General features: G+C 40.7%; 1 protein-coding gene across 6 annotated transcripts in view; it reads left to right on the top strand.

Moving 5' to 3' along the window:
* LOC310692640 (ankyrin repeat and fibronectin type-III domain-containing protein 1-like) overlaps window positions 1-14,362 on the top strand; it is a 346,685-nt gene that overhangs the window by 207,311 nt on the left and 125,012 nt on the right. For 5 of the 6 annotated variants that reach the window (XM_083473610.1, XM_083473609.1, XM_083473608.1 and 2 more), the window contains one exon: window positions 7,255-7,295. In XM_083473610.1, the coding sequence (XP_083329736.1) occupies window positions 7,255-7,295 (41 nt within the window). Of the gene's footprint in view, window positions 1-3,107; window positions 3,292-7,254; window positions 7,296-14,362 lie in introns of those variants that run through there. The other variant, XM_083473612.1, reaches the window with a different exon arrangement.

The raw sequence follows: 14,362 nt of genomic DNA, 5'->3' as shown, positions 1-14,362 counted from the left end.
TCATGAAGGAACTTTCTCCTACTCCCACGTGTTACCCAAATGCTTGCAGAGAAATCTTCCAATACAGGTTTTTTGTGTTTCCCTGGTACAATAGTATTAGTTTTTTCCCTGCTGAAAATTATCTGCCTTGAAAGCAACTCTATATGTGTGAGTAATTTTTATCTATGCAGGGTGTTTTTGTATTTCTCATACATGGCCACTAGAGCCCAGTCTGGAAGTTTGACTTTATTACTTTCTGCCTTCCTGTTCCAAATTGCATTTGGATAGTAGAACTTTTATATTGTTAATTTGTCACTGCACCATACTGAATGAGAACAGATATTTAGTTAAATCACAGCTGAGGAAACAGAAATGTTTCTATGTAAGTATTTAGGTACACCTGCCTGCAAATATGTAGGTTTTCGACTTCAGCCAAGCGGTACAGTTGTGTTGTCTGGTAATTTTAAACTCTGGATGTAATAGTTTCACAGGGACCCCTCTTTAGATGGTAAGAAGTATTATTTTGCTTGTTTCTAAATGTGAAAAGCTAGCTCTGCTGCGTTTGGGGGTCCTCTTGCTCATTTGGCTGAGAGCAACCCTAGACTTTGCCATAAGGTCCTGTTCTGAGAGCAGCACTAGTGAGGGATAGAAACTTGCTCATCATTACAGTAGCTGAAGAGTCAGATGGTGAGTTATGTTTTAAAAATAAGACAGGGAATTTCCAATTAAGAGAAAACATGCCTTTGCTAATGAAATTTACTTTGTGACATTCATAAATCTTTATGGAAGTGCAGTCACCTTGGAACTTATGTTGGAGTTAGGTTCAGGGATTGCACATGAAGCCAAAATTGCATATAGCCAGAATAAACCCAGAACCACTCCCATGGCACCATCCCAGAGCCTATGTGCCAAGCAGGCCTTGCCACCTATGCATGGTGGAGAGATTTAACCTCTCTGCCTTGATTAGTGGGCTCTGAAAGGTTCCCATGAGACTTCCTAGAGCCCACACAACAGCGCAGAGAGCTTAAAAGCTTTCTCCACAATGGGAGAACTTGGCACATAAAGGGGATTTAAGCAATCTGCCTTGCTTAATGGGACCTGGGAAGGTCTTGTGAAGGCTCTGAAGGTCTTTGCAAGATTTTGGACAGCCCCACCAGATCTTGTGAGACCTTCCCAGAGCTCGGTAGGCAAGAACTATTGTTCCCAGAGTTCCCTGGGAATAAAGATTGGCTCTTAAACCAGTCTGGGAATTTTAGCTCTGTGTGGAGAATTTCAAGAGAAATTGCATCAGAGAAATTTCAGATTGGAGAATACACAAGACCTGTCAGAGAGAGGAACTGACACCTCTCAGTGTCAAAAAGGAACTGACACCTCTCACACCTCTGAGTGGGAGACACCTGCTGATGATGGATCAGGCTGTGTGTCTTTGCAGCTGTCCAGAAGACCAAGACTGACAAAGGAAGCTGTTGTCATGCCAGGAGAGATAAATGGATTTACAACCAGAGGAGCTGGGAGACAATTGCAGATGGCGGAGATGGCCATTTCCCTTCCAGCTCCAAATCTACAACAAGAAGCCTCTAAACCTTTAACAACTGATGTTGGGGGGGGGGGGGAGAGAATGGAAAAAGCAGAGAAAGAAGGACTAGTATTAAGATCTGCAGGAATTATTGGAGAGAAATTTATCACATTGGACTGGAAAAGGACCATCTTGGATATATTATTAATTATTATAATATAATAATAATTCAAGAGCTACTTCTGGACTTTTTGAGTGGGAAAAAGTGAACCTGAGATGCCTGGGATGGAAGATCAAGAAACCAGCACCTAGCAGATTGAAAAGTAGCTATATAATATATCCTGGTGTTCTCTTGTAGTGCATTTTTAAAATATTTTGTAATAATTTTTTAATAATAATTTTTGTTAAGTTTTTTATATTTCAAAATAAACATTTTACAAACTTTACAAACTTCTCCTTCCATGGTTCATCTACATATCATACTTTTCTGTATATTTTACTATAACCATTCAAATCAGTTTTCCACATCCATCAAAAATTATATTTTATGTTGGAAAAGTTTAAAAATTTGTTTAAAGAAAAGAAACAAGGTATTGTAACTTGAGCCTTCAGTATGTGTTTTAACGTGTTACATGGAGGGTTGGAGCATTGATTAACAATTGCCATTTTACATGTCCACTTCTACGTCAAAAAATTATTCTCTGTGTTTGCTGCCCCCCTCAATGATTCTCTTGTCTATTAATGACAAAAAAATTACATTAGATAATTCTCTATTGTGCAAAAACAATTCATTGAAATTCATATAGGTAGAAGACAATATTTTTTGTTGTGCTTACCTTACTGAGGGGATGTGGACAATCAGGGATGGAAGTGTGGACAACTAGGGAGGCTGCAGCTGTACACTCAAGCCTGCACCTACCAAAATTCTAAAGTGGCCTGTGGATAAGGCAGAAAAGCAGAAACCTCTTTTGTAAGGGAATAAAAATTTCAGAGCGACTGAAAAGTGATGGAACAAGTGCTGGCTGCAGCCTGTGGAATTTGCTTTGAGTTTACTTTGTGGGATGCTGATCCATCAACCTCTACCACCTCCTCAGACTGCCCCCCTCCAATATTGTTGATTGTACTGCACCTGTTGCCTGTATCTCCCAAGTACTTTTGAAGGTCCGGTTTAGTGAGCACATTGGCAGATTTTGTCGCCAATAAACTCCTTCCCCACACCAATTGCATAGTGCACAAATAAGGAGGTGAGTGGGTATTAGTGTAATGTTAGCCTCATTTGCAATTGTTGTAAGAAGCTGTTCACTTACAGGAAAACTCAATGCTACACAAATGATGATTTTTGAAAACCCAACAACCCCCACAGGCCTGCCCACAAGCTTACTATTCCTCCAGAATAGAAGCCTGAGGTTTTGCTTTTCAATTTACTTTGCACATAGGTAATCTTAAAGCTTTAGCTGCTTAAGCTGCTGTTTTAGGGGGCAGGTCTCATTTTTGTGAGCCTTGGGGAGGGCAGGTTTATTGCTCCATTGATTAGTATTCTGCCTGGTTGCTGCCTACTGCTTTGGAGTCAGCTTGTAGCCATTGCCTGGCAACCACAATGTAAAAGTACAACAGCAGCTCTGGAGTGCAAACATGCTGCTTGCAAGTAACTCTCAGCCTCATCTTTCTCCTGCAAGGCAAAGAAGGATTAAAAGAAGACACATGGGCACATAAAACAAGGAGAGAATAGAACTACAGGTTGAATGCACAAGAAGTTCCTTTAGGTCTTTTGGAACATTTGGGCTTCCTGAACTAAGGTTTGGTCTATCTGTTTTATATTTCCTCTTTTACTCCTCCCACCCTGTAAAGTATGTGTTGGTGAGAATATTCAATAAGCTTCTGGAAGTGAGCTTGCCAGGCGTAGATTTGCTTTCTATTTCTGACTTTCCCCCATTCTTTCCCGTAAATCTTCAGGTCAAATAACAGTAAACCACCTTTCTCAGGGCAACAGGGGCATGGCCTTTGTACAGCTGCATGTTTATTTCTGGTGTGCTTATTTCTGGGGAAACATTTCCTCCCAAACTTCTTTCTCACAAGCAGAGTAGATAGTGTTCAGCAGAAGAGAATTGATGCATCAAATAGTGGTGTCTGGTGGGGTGGAAAGCAAAGAGACCAAAAGTGCATGGAGCTGGAACCAATGACAGGTGGAACCAACTCATTCTAGTTTTGTCTCCATCCCCATCATTTAGCCTGGACACTGAGATCCAGTGCCGAGGGCCTTCTGGCGGTTCCCTCATTGCGAGTAGTGAGGTTACAGGGAACCACACTGAGGGCCTTCGCGCCTGCCCTGTGGAACGCCCTCCCATCAGATGTCAAGGAAATAAGCAGCTATCCTATTTTTAAAAGACACCTGAAGGCAGCCCTGTTTAGGGAAGTTTTTAATATTTAATGCTGTATTGTTTTTAACACTCGATTGGGAGCCACTCAGAGTGGCTGGGGAAACTCAGCTAGATGGGCAGGGTATAAAATCATCATCATCATCATCATCATCATCATCTTCTCTGGTGAGTTCTACAAAGACAACAACAAGACTACAGACGAGGAAACTGATAACCTGTATCATTCCATTGACTAGTTGTAAGTCAGAAGGTAGGTAAATGCAGTGTGGCTGCAGGCAGTTTGAGACTTAGTGTCCCATTCACCCTAGTGGCATCATGACCTCTCCTCACCTAATAAGCATAATGAAACTTCATTGGGAGCAGTTGCTCCCTGGTTTCATTTGTAAAGGTAAAGGGACCCCTGACTGTTAAGTTTCTGTTCTCATCCTGAAGCAAATTTCTTAACCCGAGGTAATATTTCTGGATTAGCGGAGTCTGTAACCTGAAGCGTCTGTAACCCGAGGTACTACTGTACTGATAGGTTCCTTTTATCCAATTTTCTTCCTCTAAATCTTTTTAAAGGTAAAGGTAAAGGTACCCCTGACCATTAGGTCCAGTCACGGACGACTCTGGGGTTGCGGCGCTCATCTCGCTTTACTGGCCGAGGGAGCCAGTGTTTGTCCGCAGACAGCTTCCGGGTCATGTGGCCAGCATGACTAAGCCACTTCTGGTGAATTAGAGTAGCGCACGGAAATGCTGTTTACCTTCCCACCGGAGCGGTACCTATTTATCTACTTGCACTTGACGTGCTTTCGAACTGCTATGTGGGCAGGAGCTGGGACCGAACAACGGGAGCTCACCTCATCGTTGGGATTCGAACCGCGACCTTCCGATTGGCAAGCCCTAGGCTCTGTGTTTTAGACCACAGCGCCACCCATGTCACCCCGGTTTCATTTGTAGGTAGAGGTTAAAGATGTATGACTCTGTGCACCACAAAACAGCTGTCTCTTGTGACTGACACAGGTTGCCAAAGATAAAGAATACAAACCTTTTATATATCACAGGTACCCAGGCACATTCTTTCAAACTTAAATTGCTGTGATTTTGCTATCTCTGCTTGTTTTAGAAAGTGCACAAAAAGGAAGTGCACAGATGTGTGTATACGCCTAGTACATCCTCATAACTCAAACTGGGAGTAACAGCTTGCTGAGTCCACAGTGAACTGTTACTTCTTTGCAAATGAATGGTTAATGTGTATGCAAATTGCTAGGCCTCCAAGGAATTCAATCTGTCATGTTCTCTTTTTGGACTCCCAATTGGGGTTTGCATTTAGAAATATATACATTCTTTGACTGGCAGTTGAAGGTTCTATCAAAGACTTAAGTTACTTGGGCATTGTGATGTCAGCCTGCAAAAAGATGATGGATGAGTTTCACTTTGGGTAGATTACCTCATGGGAATCTCTCCCAACCTTGCAGACATACTGGGTTGCTCATGTCTGAGGTCTCTGACAGTTTTTAGTGCTTGAAGAAAGTGCATTAATTTAGCTAGTGATTCAGTATAGTTTGCGCTGGCAGCCATGTTTGCTTTTATGGTTGTAGCATTTTCAAGTTTTCCTGTCTCTCCCTTTCAGTGCATTGATAAACATTTGGAGTGAACAAGGTGGCTTGCTTGGCATGGATTTTGGTACCCCATTTCCTATAGGATAGGTGTACTGGCAATTATGCAAGCTGAATTTCCTAACTGAAATAGGAGGCTTGACTTTGCTGGTAGCACCAAAACAAGGCTGGACTTGTAGTAGGTCTAACATACAGTTAGGAATAACTAAGACTTGGGACTTGTGAAGAAGGGAGCTTCCCTCATGGCTAGATTCACACTGTAACACTAAATCCAGAAGTGGAAGAAGCTCAAAGAAGAGGTGATAAGTCGTTCTGAATCAAATGCATAAATCATGAAATTAATCAAACTTTATACTGAATATGATCATTGGTTCTGTCTGGTGTAGTGTATGTCTGTTGACTAGTAATGGTTCTGCTGACTAGTAGAGGGTTTCAGACAACAATTTTCCTAGCAACAGTTTCTTAAAAATTCTTTACACTGATAATGCAAGGTAATGAAGCTCCTTGCATGCAAATATATGCTCTTCTCCTCAGCTACACCCCTTCCCCTTGCATGTTTACCATTTTTTTTATCTCATGCTGATCCTGCTAGTCTCTAGTCAACAACTCGGACTTGCAGTTATAAGGCCACAGGTATTGACACATTCTCCTCATGCTTTCATAGAATCATAGAATCATAGAGTTGGAAGAGACCACAAGGGCCATCGAGTCCAACCCCCTGCCAAGCAGGAAACACCATCAGAGCACTCCTGACATATGGTTGTCAAGCCTCTGCTTAAAGACCTCCAAAGTAGGAGACTCCACCACACTCCTTGGCAGCAAATTCCACTGTCGAACAGCTCTTACTGTCAGGAAGTTCTTCCTAATGTTTAGGTGGAATCTTCTTTCTTGTAGTTTGGATCCATTGCTCCGTGTCCGCTTCTCTGGAGCAGCAGAAAACAACCTTTCTCCCTCCTCTATGTGACATCCTTTTATATATTTGAACATGGCTGTCATATCACCCCTTAACCTCCTCTTCTCCAGGCTAAACATGCCCAGCTCCCTTAGCCGTTCCTCATAAGGCATCGTTTCCAGGCCTTTGACCATTTTGGTTGCCCTCCTCTGGACACGTTCCAGTTTGTCAGTGTCCTTCTTGAACTGTGGTGCCCAGAACTGGGCACAGTACTCCAGGTGATGTCTGACCAGAGCAGAATACAGTGGCACTATTACTTCCCTTGATCTAGATGCTATACTCCTATTGATGCAGCCCAGAATTGCATTGGCTTTTTTAGCTGCCGCATCACACTGTTGATTCATGTCAAGTTTGTGGTCAACCAAGACTCCTAGATCCTTTTCACATGTACTGCTCTCAAGCCAGGTGTCACCCATCTTGTATTTGTGCCTCTCATTTTTTTTGCCCAAGTGCAATACTTTACATTTCTCCCTGTTAAAATTCATCTTGTTTTCATCTTGTTTGTTTTTGCCCAGTTCTCTAATCTGTCAAGGTCGTTTTGAAGTGTGATCCTGTCCTCTGGGGTGTTAGCCACCCCTCCCAATTTGGTGTCATCTGCAATGCATATGTCAGATATGCTGATTCAACCATAGGCACTTTAAAAATTCCTCATATGAGAGCACCCTAATGTCTCATTTATTGTCATTTATTTGTGACACAAGTGAATCAAAGAACTAATGATAAAAGCTTAACAGCTACCAGCCCCAACAATACTGTGTAATGCTTTGCTTTGTGTGTTCCATGAACCTGAGGAGAAAGTAGGATTTAATTGAATCCTTTTCTGTCTTCCAGAGCCTTGGATCAGCAGACAAGAAGGACTTGTATCCATCAAAGTAAGTTTTATATTCTTCTGTGTGTGGTTTCAATGAGATTTAAAATTTAAAATTTAAATGTGTTAATAATTGCAGTCTTAAGAGTATAAGCAAAATCTGTTTTTCTTTTGCATTGTTTGTCTCTGTTATGTTAGAGCAGGGATGGATAACCTGTGGCTATCCAGTTGTTAAGTCACAACTCTCAGAGTCCCTGCCAGTTGACTATTCCAACAGCATCTGGAGGGACACAGGTTAGGTACCTCTGGATTAGAGGAAGGAGAGCCAACTAGAATCTATCACAGTGAACATGATAGTAACGTGATAACCTTACCATAGATGACACAAGGTGTTTTTTGTCATCAGGGATGACACAGGGATGCCATCTTCATGTAGCTGCTGTCTGAACAGGTTTGTTTTTAATTAAGCCAACCTGAGCAGCCATAATTCAGTACCCAGCACTAAAAAAAAATAGCCCAAGCTTTGGTAATTGCTGTGGACCGTTACAACATATCACCACCAACAAGGATTCTTCAGAACAATTGTTCAGTGTTCTGATTGTTCAAGACTGCTCTTGTGTCAGCTCCCAGTTCCTTCTGCACATGCAGGGCACGACTTCCTTGCCTTGCATTTGTGGTGTGGTGTGATATTTAACCCGAAGAGTTCTGTCAAGAGAGATTGGCCCACAGCTATGAAGCTTCTTTCCTGTGGTCATTCATTACAGTATTTTCTGGTGGAAAGTATAGCATTTCTCTTTGATACTTGGTAATAGAGAAGGAAGTTGTTAGAGTCCTTTAACGACATTATTTTAATTCACTGCCCTTTAAGATTTGTTTTTCTGTCTGGTTTTAAACACAATGTTTGCTTGACATTTTGGATATAGGGCAGAATACAGATGCAAATGTAACAGTATGTTCCTAAAATATTACAAATGAATCTGGATTTTTAGTGTTTCCACTTGAGTATCTTTTGCTGGATATGCCTGTTATCCATTTGCTGCCCCAAATAACATGGAAATTAATTTTGTGGCATATTTTTAAAATCTTCAAATAGCAACAACTATATTTAAATGCATAGAACTAATGTTTATATTGTTGTACAGTCAATTTCTTACATATGTGGAGGAGCATAAGCAAATGTGCATGACAAGAGGTTTCCAACTATCCATATTCTTATCTACTTTTTTGTTCAGTACTCTTTGTTCTGGGGCTTCCTTTGTCACATGGGAAATGTAAACATGTAGCAGAGAAATGTGAACAGGTGACATAGGGCATATTCTCCTTTGACAATGCCACACAGGCACCTGTGGCATAAGTGTGCACTTGGTGTGAGGCAAGAAGTGCAGGTACACCTCAGTTTGGTTCTCTCTACCCCTCAGAATAATCTTGCTAACGAGCCATTACAGTATCATGATGTTGAAAAATGCCACCTACATAAGATTAGGCTTCTAAATCAGCATTTGGATTTTTTAAATTTAGAACTATTAGTCTACTTGCTTCGGGGCATTTTTTAATTGCTAGTTCAGGGAAAGGGAGTGAGAGCTTCCAGTACTTGGCAGTTTTCACAACTGCTCTCCTTCCTATGCCGCTGGCAGCATGGTTCCATCAGGAGGTTAAGGTACACTGTCTTGAGTGATGTGAACTACATTAGTCAGTCTTGGCATTTTTGCTGAGTCATGTAGCATCACTATGACATTGGGATTTTAAATATGTACAATAAATGCTGATCCTAATGATGTGCTTATTCAGAATGGTTCTGCTCTTGGCAGAACTGGGTCTTTTCTATAAGTAGGAGACCTGCACATCCCAGTAAGTCAAGCTTATATACCTACCTACTTAGCAAGACTTTGCTACCTGCAGCTATCCTATAGACAGATCTTCATCCGACATCTGTAAAGACGTTGTATATGGCAATAGTTTTCTACCTTTTCCATATACTGGACCCACCTTTAGTCTCATCCTGCAACATTCAACACACACTACTATATCCACATTTTCTGTCACCTCTTATTTCTGGTATTCCCTTTTCATTTCTTTAAAAGCAATAACAAATAAATAATGCTTGGTGGCAAAATTTATACAATAACCTTATTTTCCCACTGTGCAGTCAAAGTTCATTTTAACTTATTGTATCTTTATCATATCTTGTAACCTTACTGTACACCACTTAGAGGTTCCAAAAGGACCTCTCCAATGGACAGTAAAATGGCAGGTGCGATTCGGTGTAAGCAAGGGCAAAGTGATGCATGTTGCCACAAAAGAAATCTCAGTTTTAAATATAGATTTAAGGGGTCTGAACTAGTGGTGAATGACCAGGAATTGGACCTTGGGGTCATAGTGGATAGCTTATTGAAGATGTTGACACAGTGTGTGGCAGCTGTGAAAATGTCACATTCTGTGCTAAATATCATGACAAAAGGCATTGACAATAAAACTGCTGATATCATAATGTTATAAAAAATCTATGGTGCAGCCACATTTGTAATACTGTGGATAGTTTTGGTTACCTCACCTCAGAGAAGCTATTATAGAGTTGGAAAAGTTTAAGAGAAGGAAGTTAAAACAATTAAGGGGATGCAGTGACTCCTTTGTGAGGGAAAGTTGCAGAGTTTGGGACTTTGAAGTTTAGGGAAAAGGCAAGAAAGAGGTGACATGATAGAAGTTTATAAAATTGTGTATTGTATGGAGAAAAGTTTCTCTCTCTCATAACACTAGAACTCATGAACATTCAGTGAAGCTGAATGTTGGAAGATTCAGAACAGATAAAGGAATGTACTTATTCACACAGTGAATAGATGAACTCTGGAACTCACTCCCATAGGAGGCAGTGATGACCTCCAAAGTAGATTGCATTAGTAGATGATTAGATAAATTCATGGAGAAGAATACTATCAACAGTTACTAGCTATGATGGCTACATTCCTGCTTTCAGACTTCCCACAGGTATCTGGTTGGCCATTATGAGAACAGGATGCTGGACTAGATGAACCAGTGGCCTGATCCAGCAGGCTCTTCTTGTGCTCTTATCTTATCTTCTTCCTATGGTGTTAAGCAGTATATAAACTGTTGAAATTAATAAAATAAAACATAATTCAATCCCTCACTGCTGGGATTGAATACTCCATTGGAGATCTGCATTGCCCACTGCAAATGCACGCCTCCTTTTTGGGATGCTCATGCATCTCTAATGAGAATCCTCAACATCAGAGTGGAGGGGAGTGTTTGATGGATTTGCCCTCCTCCCTCACCTATGCCAGTGGTAGTTCATTCTATCTTGGCCTCAGGAGTGGGGTAAAGAGTAGTTCTGCCATTTAACTGTATCCTCTCTCATCTGTGCTGTACCACAAATCTATGAACCCAAACAGTTTTTATTTACATTTAAGGTTACATGTACTTATGCTGTCCCTGGAAGTGAATGTTCTAGTGAAGGGCAAACCTTGGTTGCATAGATTGTACTGTTCCTTGAACTGTAGAATTGTTAAGAGGCAAGATAGCATTGTCTTCTTTAAAGCCTGGTGCATTATTTTTGTTTTCCTCCTCAGCTTGCAAAGTCTTTTCCAGGTTAGACAATGGGCAGCTGAAAGCTTATGTATGTTTCAATAAATTGGTTGTCAACAACATGTTGCTTTAGTAGGGAGAGATACTTAGAGGTGTTCAGGAAACCTAGCCTCTGAGCTAGGCAGTGGACAAAGGAGTTAACAGGTCAATCTGTGTCTAGCACAGCATGCATGGTTAGCCTTGGGTGTCAGCAAATTAAGTAAGCTGCTGTGTCTCATATTTCATACCTTCTGTGTTGAATATTTCATTTAGAAAAGCAAAAGCTGTCCCTGGTGACAGCTGGCAATTTCTCCTGCCCTTTCTCCCTGGCCATCTCCTAATGGGGAGCATGACAAGGGTGTCACTTGCTCAACAGGCAGTTGAAATAATAAAAACTTCCTCCACAATCTTTTGCTTCTGTTCAGAGTGATAAAATCAGACTAAGACATTTTGAGAAGGGGCTCTAACACTTGGAAGCTTAACCCTACATTTTTATTACTGACAGCTGAATCAAACCTGCCTGGATTTTCTGCATACCTGCCATATCCAAGGCTGCCTCAAACCTTAATCATCAGTTAAATTGTTGCTTTAAATGACACTGTATGGGAATTAGTTTTGCAGTATTCGGATTTGAGCTGTTCAACAGTATAGGAGAGACAGTTTGTTCAATTTATGCATGTCATTCTATTAGGTACTAGAAGAGATGATCAAGATCACTGCACAAAGACCGATTTTGAAACTTTTGCGCCATGTCTACAATTATGATGTTCAAACTTAACTTGGAGCATTGTCTTTAGTTAGCCCTTGAACCCTTGAGTCATAGCAAACTATTATTCTAAATAATTCTAAATAATATCATTATTATTGTTCTATTGTATTTTCAAGACAAGGCCATATCTCTGCCTAGAGTTTGGTTCCTATCTCAAAAATTGTTAGTTTAATCAAGCTCAATTTATTTATTTGTTTATTTCTCTCTCTTTCTTGTGTTCTATAGCTTTGAATTGATTGAGATTACATTGGGATACTTTTTACTGCTTTGGTTGCTATAGAAACACATGTGCCCCCCGCCATAGTTTGTAACAAACATGGCCTCTTCTGAAATTTTAGTCCCATTTCAACCCACTTTTTAAAACCTGCTTGGCCAAGACTCTCATTGCCATAAGTGACTAGGACAATTCAATATTATTATTATTATTATTATTATTATTATTATTATTATTATTATTATTAATATTATTTGCTGCACTGGCATAGAGAGGGAGACTTGAATGCTGGTTTATCAAACCATAAGGTGAACTTTTTCCTGCCATGCTGCCCTCTACCCATCCTAAAGGGACCACCCTGAAGAGCAACAACAGAGAAGTCATTCTCCTTGGCCATTCTCTTGGCCTCTCTTTGAGTCAGGGGTCATTTGTGGTGGTGGTTAATGACTGGTCACTGCCAGTTAATGAGCAGTTGAAGGTGAACAAAACGAAACAAAATGAAAGAATGCATGGCTAGCAGAAAGACCTTGGTATACTCCAGTGGATTCCTTATACCCCCAACATGAATTCATTGTAAGCCATGGCTGAAAACCATTTGTATGTGATAAAAAACCCAAGAATTAAAACCTAAAAAGGGGGTCAGGGGTTGTGTGATGAGGAATTGCATTGATGCCTACAAAAGAGGCTGGGCAGGGAAGTGTGCATCCCTATGTCAAATCTGACAACCATCACCAAAATTAATGCAGACAGTGCTATCATAACTTCATTCTTAAAGTGATCAAGAAAATAGATGTAATGGGTGTGATGCTCACACTTTATCTGCAGTGAGTGAAGAATAGTGAAGTCCTCCTTCAAATAATGGATGTGCTCTTTAGTCCATACTAAGCTAAAGTAAGGATATTGCGCTTGGTGTTTAGAATTGGCCACATCTGTTCACATCTACTATCTGTTTGGTACAGGGAAATATGCAAAGGTATTGTCTTTGGAGTTTTCCAGTAGTGAAGCCATGTGGCTCTAAGTGATGGAAAATATTTCCTTATGAATAGGGAAAGTGCAGCAGAACCCAAAGGGCAAAATGATCAGCGATCCTTAGTCTAGGGGTGCCAGACAGTAGTTTTCTTTATTTTTCTGCTTGGATAGAGGTAGGATGAGTGTACAAAAATTGTAAACCTATATGGGTGCAGGAAGGTCTGAGAGAAAAAACAGCTGAAGGAGGAGGAGAGGACAGAGGGTGAAGAAAGAGCCGTGAGTGGAGGGAGGACCCTATTCCCACCCCTTGAACACCCTGGGAAACTCAACAAACCTGCTGTACCTGGAACTGGGTGTAGAGAGTTCAGCTTAATGGGACACAGCTGTGGGTAGCCGGTGAAGCTATCATCCACCTTGTGTCTGCCTATAGAAAGCAAGTCTAGAGTAAGAGCCCTGGGTTATGCCTTCTGTTTCCAGGAACACACCTCGCTGTGAGACTTGTGGGTGAGCTGAGAGTTTGTTGGACCTTGGGTGAGAACCCAGAGGCTGAGAGGGTATGTCAGAAGAAAAATGAAATGATACTGATTTATATATATTAGTAACTTTGTGTTAATGCAACATTTTTATATGAAACTGTGCATTTTTGTAACGTTTTCTGTTGGTTTCAGTTTTTTGTACACCGCGTAGAGATATATTTTAATAAATTAAGTGGTATAGAAATTAAATTTTTAAAAAGTAGGTTATGGTCCATAGGGACTGGAACAATGAATTGCCCAAACTGAAGGATCAGCAACTGGTTAAGGAACAGGAGGCTGAGAGTAAAATATAGGGACAGTTTGCCTGAGGGCTGGACATTTTTGCAAGGCAGTCCCCTTAGTTTGAAATGATGACTCTACACAAATACGTTTTTGACATCATATCTTACTGAGAATAATACCCGCACTATGTATAATCATGTACTGTAAGGGGGAAATGTTCTAGGTGGGGTGGATTATCAACATTAACAAAAAAAACCCATATTACTATATGAAGTAAACAATACTGCCGCATGAGCTTAACAAATGGTATATTACCTCTCAGAAAAGACTTCAGTAAGAATTTTGTATTCATTTTCCCTGCAGGAAGTTACACCTGCTATTGCTGCAATTTGAAAATATCAGAGCTGGGGCCAAGCATCACTCACAAAATTTCTGGCAGTTTTGTCAAAATCTGCAAGGGCTGTTTGAATTTAGAACATTTGGTGGCTGGCCATGGTTATTAAATCATCCCATGCTGCTGTATGATATACAGTGGTACCTTGGGTTAAGAACTTAATTCGTTCTGGAGGTCCACTCTTAACCTGAAGCTGTTCTTAACCTGAGGTACCACTTTAGCTAATGGGGCCTCCCGCTGCTACTGCCGCACGATTTCTGTTCTCATCCTGAAGTAACGTTCTTAACCCAAGGTACTATTTCTGGGTTAGCGGAGTCTGTAACCTGAAGCGTCTGTAACTCGAGGTACCACTGTATGGCAAACTTGCATATACAAGTCTTCCTTAAGCCTGTGTGCAATAATTACAAAGAAGTATTCACAATATCTAGTACATTTTGTAATTTCTTCTGAT

Source organism: Podarcis liolepis (assembly GCF_965112155.1).
Source record: "Podarcis liolepis genome assembly, chromosome: 14".
NCBI classification, from domain to species: domain Eukaryota; kingdom Metazoa; phylum Chordata; class Lepidosauria; order Squamata; family Lacertidae; genus Podarcis; species Podarcis liolepis.
This window is presented reverse-complemented; position numbering and strand designations above follow the sequence as displayed.